This window comes from Perissodus microlepis, chromosome 18 (assembly GCF_051167445.1).
Source record: "Perissodus microlepis isolate ML-2025 ecotype Zambia chromosome 18, ASM5116744v1, whole genome shotgun sequence".
Lineage (NCBI taxonomy): Eukaryota > Metazoa > Chordata > Actinopteri > Cichliformes > Cichlidae > Perissodus > Perissodus microlepis.
Genome location: NC_140478.1, coordinates 12,398,894 through 12,415,708, shown reverse-complemented (window position 1 = coordinate 12,415,708; position 16,815 = coordinate 12,398,894). Strand labels below are relative to the sequence as shown.

At 40.5% G+C, this 16,815-nt stretch overlaps 2 protein-coding genes across 6 annotated transcripts in view; one reads left to right on the top strand and one right to left on the bottom strand.

The window, feature by feature from the left end:
* The window catches only part of LOC146367434 (SPRY domain-containing SOCS box protein 4-like), an 81,353-nt gene that overhangs the window by 47,752 nt on the left and 16,786 nt on the right, over positions 1-16,815 (bottom strand). The window lies entirely within an intron of this gene.
* Positions 3,796-5,418, top strand: LOC146367435 (uncharacterized). The gene is made up of 3 exons (XM_084911295.1): positions 3,796-3,988; positions 4,288-4,764; positions 4,877-5,418. The coding sequence occupies exons 1-3, from the start codon at positions 3,959-3,961 to the stop codon at positions 5,369-5,371; spliced, it is 1,002 nt and encodes a 333-aa protein (XP_084767421.1). The 5' UTR covers positions 3,796-3,958; the 3' UTR covers positions 5,372-5,418.

The following is a 16,815-nucleotide window of genomic DNA, read 5'->3' as shown; positions in this document are numbered from 1 at the left end:
TGATGCATTGTTCAGCGTGTGTGTGTGTGTGTGTGTGTGTGTGTGTGTGTGTGTGTGTGTGTGTGTGTGTGTGTGTGTGTGTGTGTTAGTGTTAGATAAAGAAAGATCAGATTAGATTACATGAATAGCTTTTGGATGGCTGCTATGTTTTTTGTTTTTTTGATCTAAAACATTCTGTTATGGGATTGAATCAGGAATTCTAAAGTCTCTACAAGATGTTCCATCATTGTTAAGAGTCAAGGAAATGTCTGGCAATTATGCCCACTAAACCAGCAAGTTGCTGTTTTACACATTAGTTATAGATTAAAAGAGATATATAATAGTAAACCACAGTCACACAGGCCTGGATAATGGGCAGAGGTTGTCAGGGGGTCATGACAACCTCTGGTCACAAGGGAACATGTGTAATCCTTAACTAGTTGGAGAGTGGTTCCTGGCGGTGAAAATGACTGCTTTTATTATATTGGAAACAAATTCCCAAGAGGAAAAACTGGATATATTTATTTATAACTTTTATTTTGAAGGTGAACGTTCTCTTTTTCCTGTTTGCGCTGTCACTGTGTAACTTGTCTATGCTTAAAAAGTCTTTAAAAATGTTAACATGAACATGGCCCCCCCCTCCACACACACACACACACACACACACACACACACACACACACACACACACACACACACACACACACACACACACACACACACACACTTACGTCAGAGCCAGTTAACTGGCTTCATTCAGGCTGGAGGTGGAAAAGAGGAAATGTACAGATGTGTATAAACACACTGGGGGCTATGGATCACCTGAATGGGTCACAAACATTACCTTTGCCCTACACAGTGTTCATACATCTGCATGTACTCAAAGCAGCGTCTTTACTGACTTGCCACTATTCTAAATACCATCCACCGAAGGTCAGTGGGTTTGAATGTAAGCACTCACTGTATGTTTCAGGTCACTGTAGGCTAACAAGGAAGGAGTGAGAAAGGAAAGTCAGAAATCTGGGAAAGAATCTGAGATTTCATTTCCACAGAAAGCTTTTTTGTTTTTGTTTTTTGATGAAAGTGTATCTGACTTTGGAATTTCCCCGTGTTTATTTTTAGACAAACTCACATAAAATAAAGTGGAACTCCTGGTTGCTTAATTTCTGCAATCCTTTGTATTCTGTCATCATAGTCTAGGATCAGCTGTACACACAGTGCGTCAAATCACAAGGTGAAGGTATATTTTCTTGTTTATTTAATTTATGTACTTCTAATTTGCATTTAAAATACAAACCCCCAAACTCAGCCCCCTAATTCTCGTGGCTAAGAGGCTTTTCCGGGTTTTAGTTTTGGGAGGCTTTGCTTCAAACCAGTGATCACACAAATTGATTGCATTTGTCCAGCATGACAGCAATAACATACTGTATGCAAAATCCAAGAAGGAGCGATAAAGTAACATTAGGTGTTAAACACAAAATCTTTCTTTTATTTTATTATACTATATAGAGACTTCATTGCTTAAGTAATTGTGTCTAAACCAAGGAAATGAATTGCCCTGAGTTTGATCACTTTAATGTTTATCCTGCTACAAAGAGAAATGTGCAGGGTAGGAAGATTTCTGTTAACTGCTTTCTATATTTTCTGCATCTCAGGGCTCATATCCATCAACGCCACTGAGTAAATTGTCAGTACGCTTCACTAAAACAAATTCTTGCACGTTTTTCCATTAATACATCACAAGACTGACTTCTGTCATCCTAAATAAGAAACCAAAGAAACTGTTTGACATTACAGCTTGAAGCTGAGGACTGCGGTACATCCCCCATCCCCTAACGGACCCTTTCGTAAATTGCCCCTGATTTTCTGCCTCAAGGCACATCCACTCTAAAGGGACCCCATGGGGTCTGAGGACACATGTGTGTGTGGGTGGGTGGGTGTGCGTATGCGCTAATCTGCAGCACAATAAGGGCACTGTCCTTACCCCACACAATTAGGGCTAGGGGCTTCACAGCTGAGCATCTTATTGACAATAGGAACTGGAAGTGTGTGTGCCCGTGCATTTGTGTGTGTGTCCTACCAACACACGTGTCAAACACAAAGCCATCCAACTGTCCACATCGCCCAGGGGGGAGGGATCAACAGAGAGGGGGAGACGGATGGATGGAAGGGGAGAACAAAAGTGGGAGAAATGAGAGAAAAAGGGTTTGAAATGTGCCGCCTCAGGGTGAAGGGTGAGGACAGTCAAAGGGACAGGGTAATATATATATATATATATGTATATTTGATATAACCAGTAGAATTACTATGTACTGATGGAAAAGCGACAGGAGTAAGGTAATAAAAGTGCGCTGATGGAGGACAGAAGAGAGTCAGCTGTTTTATATGGATCCAAATCACAAAGAGGATGTAGTCCCACATATAATCCTTCATAAAACCACAATATGTTATTTTTATTTGGGGTTTTGTGGGAATTAAACAAAACACAGATAATCTGAATTAGTGAGATTTAGAGGTAGGTGGATGCTGTCTGTCTTCTGTCACCAGTCTCTCTATTAATCTCAATTTGCTGGGTGCGGCCTATAGCTTTATATTTTACAGACGGACGAGAGATTGACATCAGTTTTCCCATATAACTCCTAAAGTAATAAACTGAGGTTGTTGGTACCAGTTCACACAACCTGCCATCAATATCGAGTAGTCTCCACCATCCTTTAACTGACCTCCAATCCTTGAACCTAAGGTGCAATTACCCGCAAAATGTCCTCATGTCTGAGGGATGTCCACGTCTTTAAATCTTGAAGGAATACGTCCTTGAAGGTGGACATTTATCGTCCCTAGTGTAAGAAGAGTTCACCAACACTTAGCTGTCATACTGCGTGAAATAAAAGGCTTACAGGGGAAAAAAAGGGTGCACGGTTCCTTTTCCCTCTTGCACACATCAGTGCTGACCATCTGAGTACAACAGGTAGGCGTTAATTCCGACTGGCTGCACAATCAATGATGGTAAATGGAGGCAGCAGGAGGGACAGACAGTGATCTGCTGCTTTCATTTCCCTCCCATATCTCTTTCTCTTCCTCCCTCCATTAAAACACAACCGTACCATGTCCTGTTTCACTATAGGAAAGCTCACGTAATGAGGCACAATCTCAGTTTGCAGTGCACTCATGCAGTTTTCTCCCTTTCAGGCTCCTCACTTTACACCGTCAGTGCCAGGTAGCTTTACTGTCCAGCCTGTACCGTACACATTTCTCTCTTTCTAAGGCCAAGCCTGACTGTTTTGTTCTTTTGTAACTTAATTAAAGCTGGATTTCTCTCTCTTTTTTTTACCTAATGGTATTTCATCCTTCACAGTGCAAAAGATACAGTGCAATATTTTCCTACTGTTATTATTATTGCTGCTTAGTTTAAAGACGGCTAACATGGAAAAGAAATTTCTGTATTCATATAAATTCTGATAGGAAACCGAGAAACCCAGAATCTGAAAACCAGATTTGTTTGTAAAACATTTCTCTTAAAACATGGATTGGAGATCTTTGCACAGCAAAACAGTTCAGGTGAGGCTGGAGGTGAAAGTAATGAAAGGTATAGGACAGAAAGCCTCACGGGTCCCCTGAGGATTAAGTGAAAAGGTTGCTACACCCAAAGGACCCTTTCTGATTGAAACTAGTTTTAATTTTTAATCACAGTAAATAGCTAAATAGCTTCAAGTTCAGTCAGTAACAACAAGAACACAGAAACCAAAACAACATGGGCTCCATGGTAACACCTGGGTAGTGCTGTCACTATCGCCTGATGATTTTTGAACAGGATTCTCCAAACACAGTGTTTGCAGTGTTTACCTGGATATTTCATTTCTAAACACCAACCTGAACCTACAAGCATCTCTCGCTATTTGCTGTGACTCAACGAACGCTTTGGAAAAATATCAACAGCTAAACAAGTGTAACAGCGACTCTTCAGTGTTTCTGAGCCCAAATGGACCCAACATTTGTCTCAGAAAATCTGGTAAGCTTTTCTCGTGTGAGCAAGCAAAAGCTTTTTTTGAATTTTTTGCTCAAAATGTGTCTAAAGCTTTCATAATCTTCAGGAAGCAGAGTACACTTTGGAGTTTAACTTTAATTTTTAATGCTTAAACATTTGTAAGCACTTTTAACAAAACTCTGTGAACATTTGTGTTTTTAGAACATCTGTAGGACTCAGTTTTTGCTTTTTCTTGTGTCACCTTAAAGTTTTCTAATGCCACACATCACACTGTGTGATTGATTTTTCTAACTATGGACTACGTGCATGTTTTTATCATTCAGGCATCTTGGCCAGTGCAGACTAGCGCTGCTGATATGAAACAGCAGCAGGAAGCTAACAAGATTGCTGAAAGTGAAACGGTGCAAGAATTAAAAGATGCACTCCATTTTGCCACTCAGGAGTTGAAGACTGCAAAGGAGGAAAATGCATCTTTGAAGGAGAAGATTGCCGTCCTTGAAGACGCTCACAAAATGGAAGTGAGTAGCCTCCAAGAAGAGCTCAAACTCAAGGATGAGGCGCTTCAAAGATGCGTGAAGAAAAGAAGAGCTCGAACCAAAGCCTGGGTAGAACTCTTCCATGAATCGATCATAAAAGACATGGAGATAAACACCAGGGAACAACACTGGAGCAGCAAGTGGCAATCAACCGAGAAGAGCCTGAAAGAGGAGAAGAAGAAAGTGGAGGAGCTCCAAATTAAGAACAAGCTTCTGATGGAGAACTTACAGGAAAAACTGGACAAATGGAAGAACGTCCTTCAGGTAAGCTGTCTCCGCTATCATTTCACTTTACCATAATGTCATGTTTGGTCCTAACAACTTCTGTCAGACTGAGTCACAGTTCAGTAAAATACATTTTACTCTGTCTACATAGGAGCTTGCACCCGACGCTGACCACCAGGAAGAAACCCTGGAAACAAATTCCCGAGAGGAAAAGCTGGAAAACCACGAGGGAGAAGAGGAGGGAACGGACAAACCAAGAAAGGACAAGAAAAAGCAGGAAGAAAAGGAGGAAAAGCAGGAGACAAAAGAGGACATTGAAGAAAACCTTGAGAGAAAAAGTGACGAGAAGATGGAAGATAAAACAGCAACTGAAGATCTAAACCCAAACCTCTGCCTGGTTCCCATCCCTCTCACTCCCTCCGACTCTTGCCCTTTACCCCCTGTCCCTACACCCCAACTCAACCCCTCTACCTCCTCCCTACCTTACCCAATCTCTCGTGCTCTTTCCTACTCTTCACCCAGCTCTTATTCTTTATGCAAAACCCTCAGTCTCCACACCTTCCCCCAGTCCTCCTCCCAACCTTACTCGGTCTCTCGTGCTCCCTCCTACTATTTACCCTGGTTTCCAAACCTGTGCAGCCCATAAACTCTAATGAAATGTTTGATCTGCTTTTTTGTTCATTTTAAAATAAACGTGTGAAATTTCATTAAACTTAAAGTCTTTGTTTGGATCATTGTTTTTTACCTATAACACAATATTACACTTTTGTCCAGAAGAGATTTATTAAAAAAGTATAAGTCTCATTTAAGTGATCAAGAGTCTCCTGTCAAAAAGGTTTAACAGTTTATAAAGGTTAAGTTGACAGTGACAGACTTTATTTTAAAGAGCCCCAAGATAAGAAACATGTTGCAGTTAATGACCACACTTAAACTGGATATTGGCAACAAACTAGTGTGTAACTGGTGAGATCCAGCAAGAAAAAATGTATTTTCTTTATTAATGTGGCTTTCGGATGCTAAATATCTAAAGCTTTTATTCCATATTTGATCTTCTTTCCTTTTAATGATCTACATGTGAGAACAAGACAAAATTATCAAAAAGGATTTATTTAATAATAACAACAAAAGACTGTATATAAAAGATAGACATAACCCACGTGAACAGTTGCCTTCTGTGTTTTAGGAGCTAGTATTGAACTGTATTTGAGCAAGATGGTGAAATGCTAAGTTATCAGCTGAAGCTGTCTGGCTTGGCTAATAAGTGGATCAAACACATTTTGGGTCCAACACACAAACATGGATGCAACGCAAAAAAAAAAAAAAAAAAAAGACCTGAGCATAACAGACTTCTTGGATGCTCTGTTTCTACAATTGGCTGCACAGTAAGCCGTATTATGTTAATTAACTGCATTAAAATGCACCAAGAGGCACCATAACCACAGTCAGGAGTCGACGGCTAACGTCTATAACTATCGTGTCTCCACCCACTTTTCATTTAAAGCAGCCACATCCTTATTAAGGTGTAAATTTAAGGGATGATACATTTTAAAAGGGTAAGTTATAAAATCCCCCTCCCCACATTTGCTGTTTTTTTGGAGAACTACAGATTTTAGCTTCATCCCCCGAGGTTGCTACTGGGATAATAGGTGGCTTAAGACCATCACAGGCAATCACATGTGTGAACACTTGTTTCCATTACACGAGCGTTTGCAAACATATGCAGCACAACTGAACGGTCTCATTTCAGCTCTATAATTGCCTTCTTAATGTGTTTGAACTAAGACTGAAAAAAATATTTCAGATCTTTTCAGTTGATACCGTCCTCTCCCTCTCTCCACCCACTGGCCTTTTTCTCATTGTCGTTTTGCTCTCCAAACCCTTCATCACAACCATTTTCACCCTCTAGCTCTGCCCAGCCATTCATCACTCTAGCACTTCCTCTTGCCACTCCTCCTTTTATACTCGCTTTTATTCCTCCCCTCCTTTAACAGCTGCTGGCCTGCGTCTGTCACCGCTGACCCCTCATTGCCACGTGCCGTCTCTATATCCCACAGAGACCCCAAATCATTAACTTATGCATATACATGCACAGATCCGTGTCTGATTGGTGGCTGTCTCCTGTCCACAGAGAGCTAGAAAATCACACTCATCTGTGACTGCAGGCCCTCAGTACACTTCAGTATTGCCAGTCAATTAAATGTCTTATGAAAACCAAGTCCTTTGCAGCAAGAAGTCATTAATTGTCACCTAAGACGGCTTTGGACATTCAGCGTGTGCTCAGGCTACAACGTCAACAACATCAAAGCTGTATTACTGGACGCAGCACCTTGTTTAAAACAACAGAGTTGTGTCCACAACATCAAACTGCTTATCACACTGCTGTGTCTCAAAGATAAGCATGTTTTTTTAAGACTACTACAGTTTTAGACTGCTTGTCATCTCCAGAGTGTTGCAGCCATATGAACATGTCATATGTGGAATAGATTTATCTTTCTTATCACATTAAGGTTTGACAGCGCTGGAGATGCTACAACGGGATGTTTGCAGTCTCACGCTTGTCTTCGTGTCTGCACCTCAGACATTCAGGTGCATGCTTGGAACCCGTGTGTGCCACCAGCACAAGGATGTGGTCAGTGGGAAATCCATAAAAAACCTACACTAGTCATTTTATTCTCCATTGAATTAACTGCTGTTTCGAATTCTGAGTCATGACAAGAAAACCGGTTACACATGCAGACAGACAATCAGATAAAAAAGGTGAGACAGAAGTAATCAGTGGAGACACTGATACCACACACACACACACACACACACACACACACACACACACACACGGCTAATCCAATGGCACACAGGCTTTAGTGCAACTCCTTCACTACGTTACTGAACTTTAACATCACGTCAAACTGTGGAAATACTTAAGTCTCTAACTTTCAAAGCAGTTTTTCACTAAGTTATGGAAAAACATTCCTGTAAAATAAAACGTGGCAAAAGTATTCAAATGGAGGCTGATGAGTTCACAGGTTCCCACATGCTGACTTTTAGTAAAACGAAATCCAGGTCACAGTGCACATACTCTGTGTTTAGCGTACATTAGGGCTGCCACGATTAGTCGACTATCAAAATCGTCGACGACTGATTTAATAGTCGACGCGTCGTTTGAAGCTTTGTAAGATCACAAAAGACGCAGGAATAAGTAGTAGGATTTAAGAGTGTAATAACGGACTGAAACAGAAGATGGCAGCACTGCATGTACAAGGATGCCAGCTGCCGTTAAACCCCGAAGAAGAAGAAGAAGCTGTGTCCCAGAATTCATAGCGCAGCCCAGCTCAGTTTCCAACAATGGCGGCAGCTAGTTAGTTTTAATATTACTCTTATTATTCTTTCTGGGTCACAAAATAAACGTTTAACATATTTTCAGGCGAGAATGTAGCTGTGTAAACCTCAAATATCTGCTCAGTTTATCAAGACACCACATGTTTTCAAAAGCGCTCCGACGTTTTCGGAGACGTCTGTTACCCACTAGCTCGCTAGCGAGCCGGGGGCAAGGCTCACTAGAGCCGTGAGAACACCGGACTCCCGGCAAATCGTTTTCAAACCCACCGCCGTCTTTCGCTACTCAGGTTAAGCTATATAAGTCACTTAGATAACTTAAAAATATTATTGTTTGGCTTTTTTTAGTATTTTATTTGTTCCTGAGTAAATCGGTTTGGCTGAGACTAAAGTTATAGTTTTTACACAGCTGAATAAACGTCAAGCAGACAACTGATTATCAGAAGTGTGAGATGCTCGAGAATATACTCCGGTGTCCTGTTATATTTTAGATAGCAAGGAGTTTATTAAACTTCACCGAAACAATCTGCAAATTTCATTAAATTTTAATAAACTATCATCTTGTCTTTATTTTTAGTTAGCACATACCATAAACACTTAAAGCTGTAAGCTAATGATAGTTATATAAGAGCAGATGCATGCTGGTGCAAGAAGCTGTACGTTTTACGTCCAATGGATGCATGATCTGATTAGTCGACTAATCGCAAAAATAATCAGTGACTAGTCGACTATCAAAATAATCGTTTGTGGCAGCCCTAGCGTACATCGACTCTGTATTCAACGTGGAACTGACGAGGCCGGGACCAGGGTGAAATGTCTGTCAAACGCACAAATGTCAAGGTTGACAGTCATCAATAAACCAGAGATGCAGATACAACTTTATCAGGACAGCAAGTATAAATAATATATTTATATACACAGACTACAGCATGTTGAGTTCTCCTAAGTGCCTTTTCTTTCATCTTTGTGTTCTGCATTCAAAACCCGTGTAGGTCATATAATCTGTCAGAGCACCATTAACGCTTCCATCAAACCCAGAGTTCCATATTTTCCATTTACCACATGTCACACTCAGCAAAGGGACCCATTTACAAAATGCGATATTAGCCCTGTCACAACAGGTGACACGCACTCTGTTCTTGTCATACTCTGTGACAACTGCAGTGTTAGCATCCACAGACAGGTCTTTTTTTTTCCCCCCTCCCAAGTTTGGTGTGCGTGTTGTTTTCACCTTTGTTGCTCAATGTTTCTACATATTTACGTGCAACTGTAGGATTCAAGGTCACAGGAACAACTGAAGACTGCCAACTTTCACATCACCGCAATATATGCTCACCAGCCACTTTGTTAGTCACACCTGTTCGTTAATACAAATATAATGGTAGCAATTCAACACATTTAGACGTGCAGGTCAAGATGACTTGTTGAGCTTAAAAATTAAGAAAGGTCATCTGAGTGACTTTGAACATGTCATGGTTGTTGATGCCTGACGAGTTGGTCTGAGTGTTTCAGAAACTGCTGATCTACTGGGATTTTCCCACACACCATATCTAGGGTTTACAGAGAATGGTGTGGAGAAAAGAAATCCCATGAGCAGCACTTCTCTGAATGAAAACGTGTTGTTAATATCAGAGGTCAGAGGAAAATGGCCAGACTGCTTTGAGCTGATAACAAGGAAACAAAACTCAAATAAACTAAAGTATGCAGAAGAGCATCTCTGAACAACCTGGTCCAAGGCAGTACTAGCAAGATGTACAATATGTTTTTAATTCATATAATAAATTAAAAATTTATAAAATACTGCAGGGATCAAAAAGATTTTAAAAAACTGTTCATATTTTATAAGGATTCATTATAGCCTGTTGAGTTTTCCTATACACAAAATTATGTGTATGTGTAGTTTGCTTTCATGTTTGTTAGTCATCTTCTCCTTCCATGTCTTCCTGTGTTTCATGGTGCATTATTAACGCAAACGGGTACTCTATGCTATCTGTGCTGATGTGCAAGCTAATCAAAAATCAATACTGCTATTAGTGTATGTTTTCGAGACTTCTATATCATCAGGGTGACCCCTCCACCCCCCCCCAAAAAAACTGCCCAATGCAGCAAACAGGATACAAATTAAAACTCATATGGGTTCAATAAAGGTTCAATAGACACTCCATTTTCAAAAAAAGTTAATTTTCTGGCAATTATTTCACAGCTCAGGCTTTAAAGGGTTGAATTCAGTATTGTCATGACTCAGTTTTCAGTACAGATGGGAAACATTAAATCTGAACGAACACAGGTTGTTCAATAACTCTATGCTAAGGTACTTTAATAAATGTGTCTGCGAACTCGTGCGCGGTACAGACTCGAGATGCAGCAGCCACACACTCGGATACTATATCGACACGTAGGCGACGTCAGAACGATTAAAGAAGAGTTTTAGTGTTGAGTGCTATCGAGCAGCATTCTGGTGAACACAGCAGCACAGACAGCAGTTTATCAGCCCACAGCAACTTAGCAGCTTACAGCAGCTCCATTTCCTCTAGACAGAGTGGGAGGGAGCACGAGGCTGCTACGGTAATCCACTTTACTCTGGGATTAGCATCTCTCTGCAGGTGTCACTCTCTGTCCATCTCCGTTTTTGACCTCTCTAATAATCTTCATCACTCTACAGCTCATTCAGTTTTCTCTGCTCCTATTTTTACCATTGCATTGAAACCAAGGTAGTGATATTACGCTCAAATTATACTTCACTCTACCAGGAAAACCCCAAACCACAAATGTTTGGGAACTTTTAATTCTCAGTGTTTCCCAAAGGCTTACTAAATTAATATAGATTTATGCAGTCCATCAATTTTTTTTAACTATTCCACTGAGTTTTTTAAAAATGGTTTTGTATAAGGCACCATAATTATAAGAATTATGTAACCATTATTCTATTGAGACAAATGACAATCTCATGAGCAAATCAAAGTATTAGACAAGTCTTTTAAAATGTGGTTATCACACATGTTCATCAGTGCAATAGGGCTGTCTGGGTAAACCGTTTTAATTCCTTTTCCATTTCCAATTAACGTGCAAAATGGAAATTGTTGCAAAACCAATCAGCACTATGTGCTCTGTTGGAAGGATGTCAAATATTTCCATTCTGTGTTAAGGACAGTAGTGGTTGTGCTCTTCTACGTGCAACTCAAGTGCTAAAAAAATTAACTCATTATTCAGTCAACATGAAGGACAATATTTTTAGTGATAGCAAAACATTTTGTCTGATTTTCTTTATCGTTGGGTTTTGGAGAAAGTTGTATTGATACATAACCTTACTACTATTTCCTTATAGCAATGAATTAGGGCTGCACGATTTTGCATAAAATGAGAATCACGATTTTTTTTGCTTAGAATTGAGATCACGATTCTCTCACGATTTTCTTTTCCAGTATAAATATTTATTGCACTTATTAACTGCACATCAACTTCGTAACAGTTGAGACTGAACATAAAAACAATAAATAAACATAAAAACAACAAATGTCTCACATTTTGTGGTTGCCGCAAAATGTTGTACTGCTTGAAATTCCATCTCCACCGTCGCTCGACACTGCGTGTATACAGGGAGTGCAGAATTATTAGGCAAGTTGTATTTTTGAGGAATAATTTTATTCTTGAACAACAACCATGTTCTCAATGAACCCAAAAAACTCATTAATATCAAAGCTGAATGTTTTTGGAAGTAGTTTTAGTTTGTTTTTAGTTTTAGCTATTTTAGGGGGATATCTGTGTGTGCAGGTGACTATTACTGTGCATAATTATTAGGCAACTTAACAAAAAACAAATATATACCCATTTCAATTATTTATTTTTACCAGTGAAACCAATATAACATCTCCACATTCACAAATATACATTTCTGACATTCAAAAACAAAACAAAAACAAATCAGTGACCAATATAGCCACCTTTCTTTGCAAGGACACTCAAAAGCCTGCCATCCATGGATTCTGTCAGTGTTTTGATCTGTTCACCATCAACATTGCGTGCAGCAGCAACCACAGCCTCCCAGACACTGTTCAGAGAGGTGTACTGTTTTCCCTCCTTGTAAATCTCACATTTGATGATGGACCACAGGTTCTCAATGGGGTTCAGATCAGGTGAACAAGGAGGCCATGTCATTAGTTTTTCTTCTTTTATACCCTTTCTTGCCAGCCACGCTGTGGAGTACTTGGACGCGTGTGATGGAGCATTGTCCTGCATGAAAATCATGTTTTTCTTGAAGGATGCAGACTTCTTCCTGTACCACTGCTTGAAGAAGGTGTCTTCCAGAAACTGGCAGTAGGACTGGGAGTTGAGCTTGACTCCATCCTCAACCCGAAAAGGCCCCACAAGCTCATCTTTGATGATACCAGCCCAAACCAGTACTCCACCTCCACCTTGCTGGCGTCTGAGTCGGACTGGAGCTCTCTGCCCTTTACCAATCCAGCCACGAGCCCATCCATCTGGCCCATCAAGACTCACTCTCATGTCATCAGTCCATAAAACCTTAGAAAAATCAGTCTTGAGATATTTCTTGGCCCAGTCTTGACGTTTCAGCTTGTGTGTCTTGTTCAGTGGTGGTCGTCTTTCAGCCTTCCTTACCTTGGCCATGTCTCTGAGTATTGCACACCTTGTGCTTTTGGGCACTCCAGTGATGTTGCAGCTCTGAAATATGGCCAAACTGGTGGCAAGTGGCATCTTGGCAGCTGCACGCTTGACTTTTCTCAGTTCATGGGCAGTTATTTTGCGCCTTGGTTTTTCCACACGCTTCTTGCGACCCTGTTGACTATTTTGAATGAAACGCTTGATTGTTCGATGATCACGCTTCAGAAGCTTTGCAATTTTGAGACTGCTGCATCCCTCTGCAAGATATCTCACTATTTTTGACTTTTCTGAGCCTGTCAAGTCCTTCTTTTGACCCATTTTGCCAAAGGAAAGGAAGTTGCCTAATAATTATGCACACCTGATATAGGGTGTTGATGTCATTAGACCACACCCCTTCTCATTACAGAGATGCACATCACCTAATATGCTTAATTGGTAGTAGGCTTTCGAGCCTATACAGCTTGGAGTAAGACAACATGCATGAAGAGGATGAAGTGGACAAAATACTCATTTGCCTAATAATTCTGCACTCCCTGTAGAGCAGGTAGTGCAACAATAGAAAAATAGTTGCGGGACGGCACTGTGTAGCGTTTGTCTGGGGTGTTGATCATTTTCCTAAATCCCTCATTTTGCACAGTGTTGATGGGAGCCATATCTTTGGTCAGGTGATAAGTAATAGCCTCCGTAATTTCTTTGTGCCTGCGGGAGTTCGACGTGTATAGGGAAGCGCTGTATAAGGTTCCCGTTATTGATGTTTGGGTGGTTGACCGGGACGGATTTTCTCCAGTCACCTTCTCGTCATCCCTGACGTGCTCTCCGTTGTTTTTTCCCTGCCAATTTTAGCAGCCCGCTTCTGTATCACGTGGTATAAGGCTCCACCCTTGTCATTTGTTGAGCAGGAAGAGTGAGCGCTTGTTTTCATGCAGATTACGTCCCGGATCAAAATGCGGTACAATCGTTGTCGTCTTTTTTTTTTTTTTTTTTTAAACGTTGTCATTTGGAAATGAGATCGCACATAAGTATGAATTGAGATCGCGATTTTCTAACGATTAATAGCGCAGCCCTACAATGAATACATGTTTTGAAACAATGTGTGTCCTGCGTTTTGCACACTCAGTCTAGTTTCTATACAAGATCCTGTTCAGCACCCCCAATGTTTGTGTTTCAAGGTTGTGGCTGCTAAAGGAAGATGAGCGATGACAAGTTCTCGACAGTCTGTATCAGTATTGGTAATTGTGGTTTACATTCTTTTTAAACATTACTCATGCCGCTTCTCTTTGTCTCGTCCTAGGCTGCTATATCATAATATGACACAAACTGTGAATGAATGAAAAGCACAGAAAAGCTTTCTGTCCTTGTCACACACAGGCTGGTTAAAACGTTACCAATTGCTGCCAATGGCCTGAGCACCATACTTTGAGAACACTGGGAGAAAATTTAATAAATTAAATAAAATTTAAAAATGAAAAACGATCAGGTGACAGTGTGCATCGACTCTCTCCTCTCACTCCACGGGCAGGAACGAGAAACAAAGAGAGAAAACGCTGAGCGGCAGTGGAGGATTAGTGTGTCAGCAAACATTCAAACACTACAAGCTCCAAGTGACTGTTTAGTTTTGTGCTGGCAAGTCAAATGAAGGCGGGGCTCACTGCAACGAGATGAGACCAAAAAATAAAAAATTCTAAATGAAGGCACCTCAAACATTCACACTGCTGATCTGGTGAGGTGAAAGGTCAAACTGATGAATATATCCTTCTGAAAACAAAACACCTTGGCTCCTTTTACATCAAACCCACTTAACCCCCCCCACCACCACCACCACCATATGCCAGAAGATGTAATGTTGCCATGACAACTACAGAAGTACTGAGGAGGCACGCGCACAGATACAAGCACGCCGGCGACAGATTTCAGTAGGCTGTAGGCCTACACAGAGGATGTCTCCACTGTAAGAATAAGAGAGGAGAATATAGAGAGCCAAATATAGGAACAGAATAATGAGCTCCCTATCAACTGCTCCATCGTTTCCATATCTCCTCTGCCTTCCTCAACGCTCCAGCTCCCTGTCATTTATCCATCCTCTCCTTCAGCCTCAACAGGGCCAAATATTTCCCTAGGGCCACTCTTCTGTATACAAGAGATGCATTACACCAGAATTTTTCTTTTATGTCATGACTGTAATGGGGGGAAAAAAAGTCTCTTTAAAAAGGTAGTGAAAACATATTGGAAAATTTCCCCATCTCAAGCATGGGATACCCAAACATTTCAAATAGCTACTAATCCTTTAACCACACAAAGGACCGACTGGAGTATGGAAGGTGTGCACAAACATCCTCAAACCTCTCAACCCCCACAAGACTGCACGCAAGGATTATTTTTCCTGTCTTTATAAAATGAACTATTTTCTTAATCATAAAGCAACAATTTTGTCTAGAAACAAGGATAGGTTTTCAAGGTTGCATTCCTTCGCCAACCAATAGAACAAAACCCCCAAATATTCCGTTTGCTTGCTCAAAAAACAAAGAAGCAAATCTCGAGACACTGGCACAAACTTGCATTTAACTTCCTTTTGCCTAAAATGGGTTCAAAGTAAATGCTTGATTAATTAATTGCTCTGATGCGTCACAGATGCAGACAAATCAGCCAGAAAACCAAAAATGAACTGGCACTTACTGCATCTTGCCGCCACAAATTGCCGGCATCTGTCGGCCGAATACAACCACCTGTTGTATCGTGGAAAAGATGATGAGGAACAGCTGACAAACAGCTGGTTCACAACTGTCTGTATCGCTGAATGGCCGTCTGTCTCAATATCTCTGTACCTGCTTCATGCCTTGCATCTGCCCTCCATTTGTCCATTTTTGCTGCACATTTATTGGCTTCACAGAGTCCTCAGCAGTGGTATTTTTCCTTCTTCTCTTTTTACTTTTCTTTTCTTAACCTTTTTTGCTCTCTGTACCCTCTGAACACACAAACTTTGTTTTACCCAGAATAATGTCAGCAGTAAAACACAAAGTGCAGGATGACATACTGTTTCTGTCCTGAGTGTTCTCCAAGAGCTGCAGTACACTCGTTATGAAATGGAGTCTAGTGTGTGCTTGAATGCTTTTATAAAAAAAAGAAATAAATATAAAAAGATGAGTGAAAATACCACGTTGATGTTTTTTCCCTTGAGCAACAAGGTGAACAAAGAGAAAAAAATAGAAACAACAGTGACTCTACAAACTCTAAAATAAAGACAACACAAGGCTCCGGATGAACCTGACAGCTAACAACACATGAAGGAAGAACCTATTTAGTACCGTTTTTATAGCAAGGACACTGGACAAGGAAACTGTACGTTCTTTTCCCTTAAACAAATCAGAAGATAGCAGGGAAAGAGATCGCAGGTCTATAAGAACAGATAAGAACTAAGATTGAGGATGTAACACTCTGCCAGCTGGTTATGAAAGCTACTTTCAGCTGCTCCCCTAGTCACAAGGGCTCGCCACAGCGGGTAGCTTTATATGTTGGAGCTGGCTTTTTTTATGCTCTTTCTGATGCAATCCCAAAGGGTTCTGAGTCTCCTCCAAGCATTGAACTGGGGATCTTTTGGTTGTTAGGCAAATGTGTAAAATATGACTCATGGAGCCATCAACTGGTCCTGATCAACCAAAATGAAAATCTTTCTTTTATACTGTTTAAACTTGCATAAGTGTGTGAAAAACATATTTCAAAAGCTAAATTGAGGTCTATTTAGTCGTCATATTGGTTGTTTTAACCTAAATATATGAAAATAACAGGTCTATGTAAACGCTACACTTAATTACCATGAATTTTGACACATTTCAGACAAAAATGACAAAGTTATATTTGAGGTCATTTAGAAACACTGTCGTAATTACACTGTTTGTCCGCCAGCGAGCAATGTACCATGTACAATGTTCAACCATTATCATTGTTTATGCACTGATTACATTTCGTGTGAAATGGATTGCTGTTAGTGATGGACCCCCGGGGAATTATCACCAAACTCTAAAGTTGTGGAGCATTTTAGTGTCTCTCAGCTCAGCAATGTGGTTTTCGGTAATGCAACATTAATGTTTCGATTCATTCAGACAGCTCTCAATTTAGTCACAGCAGGCACCTATTCTGAGG

Excerpts from the sequence above, each read along its gene's own strand:
- LOC146367435 (XM_084911295.1), top strand. The coding sequence starts at position 3,959 with ATGGACCCAACATTTGTCTCAGAAAATCTG. Across the intron at positions 3,989-4,287 it reads CATTTGTCTCAGAAAATCTG|GCATCTTGGCCAGTGCAGAC; the intron begins GTAAGCTTTTCT and ends TTTATCATTCAG. Across the intron at positions 4,765-4,876 it reads AATGGAAGAACGTCCTTCAG|GAGCTTGCACCCGACGCTGA; the intron begins GTAAGCTGTCTC and ends CTGTCTACATAG.